Source organism: Nestor notabilis, unplaced genomic scaffold (genome assembly GCF_000696875.1).
Source record: "Nestor notabilis isolate BGI_N333 unplaced genomic scaffold, ASM69687v1 scaffold26408, whole genome shotgun sequence".
In the NCBI taxonomy this organism is placed as follows: domain Eukaryota; kingdom Metazoa; phylum Chordata; class Aves; order Psittaciformes; family Psittacidae; genus Nestor; species Nestor notabilis.
In genome coordinates, this window is record NW_009940999.1 from 59250 (window position 1) to 66198 (window position 6949).

Below are 6949 nucleotides of genomic sequence, written 5' to 3' on the forward strand. Positions count from 1 at the left end.
GTGAGTGATAATACTTTGTATTCCTCAGCTTGCATTGCCACCGTTTTGAGGAAAAATACTGTGAAATTAGACGCAGCTTTCACTGAACCTGAATAAGAAACTTAAACAGTATAATAAAATGAAGTAGTAATTGAAAATGCAGAGAAATCCTGGTAACCCATTACTGCAACACTGCCTCAAAATATTTAACAATATCTTGTAATGCAGTTCCTTAATTCTGTTTTGTCAGTTCTTGTCTGCTCAAGAATTTGACTTGGTTTTCGTTGGGAGATAGTAGGGGGGTTTGGGTGGGGTTTTGTCGTTTTTTCTTAACCACTTCTCAGAGGTTACCCCTTTGAGAGGGAGCATCTCCTCACCTTTCTTGCAGAGCAGAGCTGAAGCACAGTATTAATACTGAAAACAAAATATTGAACTGAATAACTGTCTTATTTAAACTTCACTTGGTCACGTCTCCATTAAGTAATATGTGTGTAAAGAACATTCTAAGCAAGTGTTTCTCTTCCTACTTGGTGCTATTACTGAAAATACTTACTGGGTAAGGCTTTTCTGTAGTTTAGGAACAGAGCAATTCTGCAGTAAAAATACTGTTTTCTAGTTCTACCATTTCATCCTAAGTAAAAATCTGACAGTTTGATGTGAAAATGGCATTCTCAGCTGATGAATAAGGTGTCTTTGGGGAATATGTAAAAAAAGTATTATATAAAGATAACTGGCAACATAGACTCAGATACAGTGAGGCTGAAATTTTTGTGTGGATAGTTACTGATTCTTGTTCTAAATCCTGTTCCTCTCCTCTCTAACAGAAACTATACCAGTATCCTCCTCCACAGACTGGCAAGCGGCTTTTGGGTTTGGTTCCTCCAAACAGCAAGAGGACGACTTAGGGTTTGACCCCTTTGACATCACCCGCAAAGCCTTAGCAGACCTGATTGAGAAGGAACTGTCAGTCCAAGACCAACCTTCCCTCTCGCCCACATCTCTTCAGAACCCTCCCCCACACACTACAACTGCCAAAGGGCCAGGCTCTGGATTTCTGCATCCTGCTGCACCCACAAATGCCAACTCTCTCAGTAGCACCTTTCCAGTCATGCCACAGAGGTTCCCACAGTTTCAACAGCATCGAGCAGTTTACAACTCCTTCAGTTTTCCAGGCCAAGCAGCTCGCTATCCTTGGATGGCCTTCCCACGCAATAGCATCATGCACTTGAACCACACAGCAAATCCCACCTCAAATAGTAATTTCTTGGACTTGAATCTCCCACCACAACACAGCACAGGTCTGGGAGGGATCCCTATATCAGGTAGGTGAATCGGGACAGCCATGAATATGACATAATGCTTTCAGCTTCTTTGAGCTAGGACAGGAAAAGGGAATAGCCAGCTACAAGTGGTAAAGTGGTATCTCTTGACTGTCATGCTAGGTTTATGAACTGAGGGAGGAATATGATTTTAAATAGGCTCTTTCCATTAAAAAAACCCTGGATGTTTAGCCTTGTAATATTGAGCTTTATAAGGAAGGTGGAGTATTGTGTGCCCTCTTAATTTCGTGCCAAAGCAGACTGGTATTTTGGTTCTTGCCAGACTAGCTTTCTTGAAGAGTAGGCCCTGAAAGTGTATTGTGACTTCCATGTCGACATGCAGGTGCTGACCAGAGTTCCTAAAACTGTGCAAAAAAACTGTAATGATGGTAATTTGTGCCAGATGTCTTGGCTTGGTTGTTCTCTCTTGTGCATAACCAAATGTCTGCACAATAAAACATTCAGAGCTGTTCATTTCTGTACTTCAGATGGCCTTAATATTATGCTAATCTTTCACTGAATGGATGCTTGCAATGTGTGTTAAGAGGATTCATCCTGATTGTGAGGATTGTGATGCTGGAGGAAAATAAATGTGCAGTCAGGCCAGTTCAGGCTGCCCTGAATGAGTTGATGGCTCTTGTGGCAAACATTACAACTTAGAGCTAATTGCAACAGTAATTGTTGTGATTAAAAATTCACTTATGGAGTTCAAAGTCCTTCCATGCTTCTGATTTAGCTTGGCCCAAACAGGTTCTCTTTTCATAACAGGGGGTGGGGGAGGGGAAATGCATTAAGTGTATAATGAGCTGCAGGTAGAAAGTCTCTGCAAGCTCTTGGTAGCCTTGAGATGGAGAAAACTGTTTATTCAGATGTTGCCAGTGTAGTTTTCTTTCAATGGGTTTTGAGAAGTACTAGCTATACTATAAGAAAATGACCTAGAAAAAGTCACTGTGTTCTTTTGATGCTCTAGTACAAGAGCTAATTTTGGCTGTTGCTTCCCTGTACTTTATCCTCTTTGAAGGCTTGTTGCAGCTACAGAACTGCTGTAGGATCCTTAGGCTTATGCATAGTATAAACGCTTGGTCCAGACTACAAATGCAAGTAGTTCAAAATTCTTTATACTGGCAATGGCAAAGTTTTTAGGCTAAAATGACTGATATTGGTTACACTGGAGGAAAAGGAAACAAAATTAAAGGAAAACAAATTATTTATAATGTGGAGTCAAAAATGCAACATCCGTAACACAGCAAGTTGTTGCTCACTCTACCCCTAAACTATACAGAACTTCCAAGAACATTGCAAGACATCAAGTTTCAAATCTCCTACTTGGTTCTAAAAACTGCTAGTTTGAGGGGCCAGTAACAAGACTATCTTCTGGGCTAGGGGAAGCAGAAATACCCTTTTGTGCCGAAAAAGATCAACAAAAGATAGTGTTTGTAGTAGAGGTTGATTCTAGGCTTGCAAAATATACTTTTAATTACACTAATTGTCTTTGGCAGTTTGAAAGTGAATCTCTGTGTTTGTGGAAGACTCATAGATCTTTGGTATGGCTTCCCCCATGTTGTAAGGCGACAGAGTTGGTATTTAAGTATATCCTTTCTGTATATGCAACTGCTAGAACCAATTAATCTCAGAATATTTTTGGCAGATACAGTGCTAAAAACAGAAAATAAACATCTGCTGTAGCCTCTATGGAAAGTTCCTTTGAATTGGCCTTAATCTCTTGTTATAGAAAACATTGCTAGTTGCCTGGCTGACAATCAGATAGCAGCAGTTGCTGCAATGCAAACGCTTCTCAGCTGATCTACATGTCAGCTTGATACATCTTGTTGTCAGAAATCAGTCTCAATTCTGGCTTTGTTTGCTGGGCTGTGGATTTGTATTACTTGCATGGTATTTAGTGCCTAGGGTTTCCTTTAGTAATCTAAGTACTTCACAAGTACAGCTAATTTCAAAGTGAGAAGATGTTCTCAAACCTCTTCTTTGTATGCTGACTTAAATAGCTTCCAATTTATTGATTATTCTGTCTTTTCAAATCCATACCTAGTGTACAGGTCTCAATTAATTCATCTTATATTTTTTTTTAAAGAATAATTCCTGTTCTTTATACTTGCTTTTAATCTATCAGTAGCGGGTATATAATTATAGAATTTTCCTAGTTTCCTCATTTGATTTACAGATTCAGCTGCCTAGTGAGGTTGGGGGAGGAAAGTAGTGTACAAGTACAGAGAAATCGTGTTGATGGGACTTGATTACACTGATTTATAATGGACTCTAGCTGACCTGCTAGTAAAGAGATGTGTATCACAATAGCTGTTTAGCAGTAGAGATTAGCCATGGTATACCTGAAGCTCTTTTTTGTTAGCTTTTTTGTTGGTCTGTATTAAGGCATTTAAAAAAAATGTCATCAACTTGGCTGTTTCGGATGTAACAGCAAAAGAAACCTAGTGCAGGTGAAACTTCACATTCCGTCTTCTAGCAGAGACCCTCAATTGCTGTTGAAGTTGCATGTTTCTTAAGGCCTTTGATCACAATTTTTTCCAGGACTCTAAATTCCTAAGCCAAGTAATACTGGACCATTTATTCAAAACAAAACATAAATTTATTCTGTGCATTTTCCTGCTTTACTTAATCAACCCTTTTAAACTTCTCTATTTCATTTATGTGAAATTAAGCAGACCTGTACACTTCATATGAAGTTAGTATACTATTTTCTAGGCTTTCTAAATCCAATTTTAGTTGATTTTACTAAGTGTATTTGTGGTTTGGAAGCTTGTATGAAGAAAATTACATCTTTTAAACTGCTGCATCTGCTTAGGTAGGCATTAATATTCACATGAATTTGAAATGCTCATGTGTGACACGTTAAATATAATGTTCTAAAGCTACCTTTTAGTCAAGAATCAGAGCTGTGCGATATTCATAACCCCATAGTTCGAGGTGGCATTGTTTTGTGGGGTGTACTGGATTTAAATGGAGGGACACAAGCACTACATACATATTCTTTTTTAATTTTTTAAACTCTCATTTATGAATAATTTTTATGTGGAATTTGGTATCCTATTTCTCAGAGGAAGTAGTATTTATTAAACTCATTCAGCAGTTACCAGTAAAATAACACAATGACACATGATTGACTTCATAATTTTATTATACATATCCTTGAAATGTGCCACGTTCATCAGGCATACATTTGTCCCCAGCCCATATTTAAATGAACTTTTTGATTGACTGATTCTCAAACTAGCATTTTGCAAACTATAGCAGATGTTACATGTTCTTATTGTAAGGGACAATTTAGGCTTGTTGCTGTTCTCTGGTGTGGGATGGATTAGATGATTTGGTGTGTAATTATAACTGTGTAACTGTGCTTTAGGAGAAAAAGTTCAGTGACTTCTTATTCATGGACAGTATGATTGTTGCTAAAAGCAGTCTTACCCTAGCTTGTGTGCAAGCTATCCTAAGAACACAGGACATTGCCTATTCTTTGCAGAAAGTGCCAAAGGAGAGATCCACTGACAGCAGTATGGGTAGGTACGTGCCTTTTATTCTTGTTACTTTAGGATAACAAGAAACTCTTTATAACTTGATAGCTAACAAGCTATCATTTTTGTTACCCTACTGCCCAGTGGTGTGTTCGAAAATAATAGGTATAGTATTGGGTCATAGAGTAAAGTAGGTCTCAGATTAACAGTGTGTTTTGAGACATACGATTATTAAATTATATACATACATATTAATAATGGGAAAATAGAAATATATAATTTTATTTCTTGAGTAAGAACAAATTCACAAAGTTAAAGGTATTAGGAAAAAACTGTAAATGGTTAGTTTGGCTTTCCCATCAGTTCTAGGCAAGGTGAAGTACTTGACATTTTGAAACTCTGGCTGTTACTTCATTTATTAATTTCATAAATATCCTGAACATAATTCCAAATGAGAAAAAAACGAATTGTATGAACTTAGTTCAATAATGAGATAGTTTGAAATTTGAACTCTTACAAGAGTAATGTTATACAATATTGTGTGTCCTTCCCACATAAGTCATTGAAATCCCTTGGGCCAGAAGAGATCTGCAAGGGTTGAGCTCAACTTGTGACTCCACACAGGGCAGCCTAAAAATTAAACCATACCTCTCAGAGCATTGTCCAGATGCTTCTTGCACATAAGCAGGCAATTTAGATGTATCAAACATATATTAGGTATGTAAAAGGAACTAGTCAAATGGACACAGAGACAGATAGGAAGTACAAAGAATTAAACCCTGTTCAGGGTGGGGGAAGAAAAGTTTTTCCATTGTCCGTGAAGATAAGCACTCTAAAATCTATCAAGTTATTTTAGCCATGAAGTCCACTGATGTGGAGATTGCTGTAAACCTAGACTCATAGAATGCTTAGGGTTGGAAACGACCGTAAGATCATCTAGTTCCAACCCCCCTGCCATGGGCAGGGACACCTCACACTAAACCATGTCGCGCAAGGCTCTGTCCAGCATGGCCTTGAACACACTGCCAGAGGTGGAGGGAGCATTTACCACTTCTTTGGGCAACCTGTGCCACTGTCTTGCCAGCCACACAGTTTACTTCTGTGAACTGTTCCTGAAACTTCAGAACAGGGGGCTTGAATGTCCGAAGTCTTCATAGTTGAATATAATTGACAAATCAAAATTTTGTTCTCTCAACCTTTTGTTGTGATATTGTGGCTTATATCTCTTGAATATGCACAGCCTTATTAATGGAATTATGTCTACCTATTTATTGTCTCAGTCTCATCTTTAAGATTACAGTTGTATTAAGTTTGGGTGCCATCCACCAGTCTTTGCGGTAGTGGTGTTGCATTCCTTATCAAGACCCTGATTAGCATGCACATTTTTAAGTCTTGCCTGCATTTAGGTTGTTGTGAAGCAATAGCTGGTAGCAGGGAGGGCAAAGCAATGAAGGTTCTATTAAGAAGGTCCGATATCTTACCACTTATTTTAAGTCCCGAGTTCTTCCATATCTGAACAAGTTACAATGTTGCATCTTGTCCCACTTCTTGCTTTCTGGCACCTGTGCCCCCAGCTATTGAATTTGTCTTGGACATCCAATCTTTTCTTGCCTAATGCTACCTTTTGGATAACTTTCTAGTAAAAGAAGGGAAGGTCCCTATATGTTGGCTATGATTGTATTGTTTAAAAGACTTTATTCAGACCACAGAGAAGGTGGGATATCAGAATTAGTGTTAACATGCTCTGTTCTAAAAACATAACCACATTTCCATTTGGGGTGCACATTTCTTATTTGACCTTTGTCCTTTTACTGTGTCTCCTCTCTCTGGGTTGATTCTTAACAGTTGATTCTGTCTCCTGAACAAAGGAAAACATGGCTTGTTTTTCATAGTCGTGGACAAAAAAATTGAATTTGCAACTGGCACTCTTCTGTGGTCTCAGGGTAATAATTTGGTATGGGTCTTAGAAAGGGGTTCTCTTTCTTCTACTGTGCCTTTTTAAAAGAGCCCAGGTGGTATGGCTGTTGAATTCGGCATGTTGTAAAACTTAAAATTCTCCAGATGCTGTGTACAAAATGCATTTAATACCATACCATAGCAATTGGAAACGTGACTTAAACAGTGTTGCCTCACATTCCTTTATTTGGATGCAGTGGTTGAAAGAGT

General features: G+C 38.3%; 1 protein-coding gene across 5 annotated transcripts in view; it reads left to right on the forward strand.

Moving 5' to 3' along the window:
- Nucleotides 1-6949, forward strand: part of CNOT4 (CCR4-NOT transcription complex, subunit 4) — a 43116-nt gene that overhangs the window by 24927 nt on the left and 11240 nt on the right. For all 5 annotated transcript variants that reach the window (XM_010020663.1, XM_010020665.1, XM_010020661.1 and 2 more), the window contains one exon: nucleotides 804-1301. In XM_010020663.1, the coding sequence (XP_010018965.1) occupies nucleotides 804-1301 (498 nt within the window). The remainder of the gene's footprint in view (nucleotides 1-803; nucleotides 1302-6949) is intronic.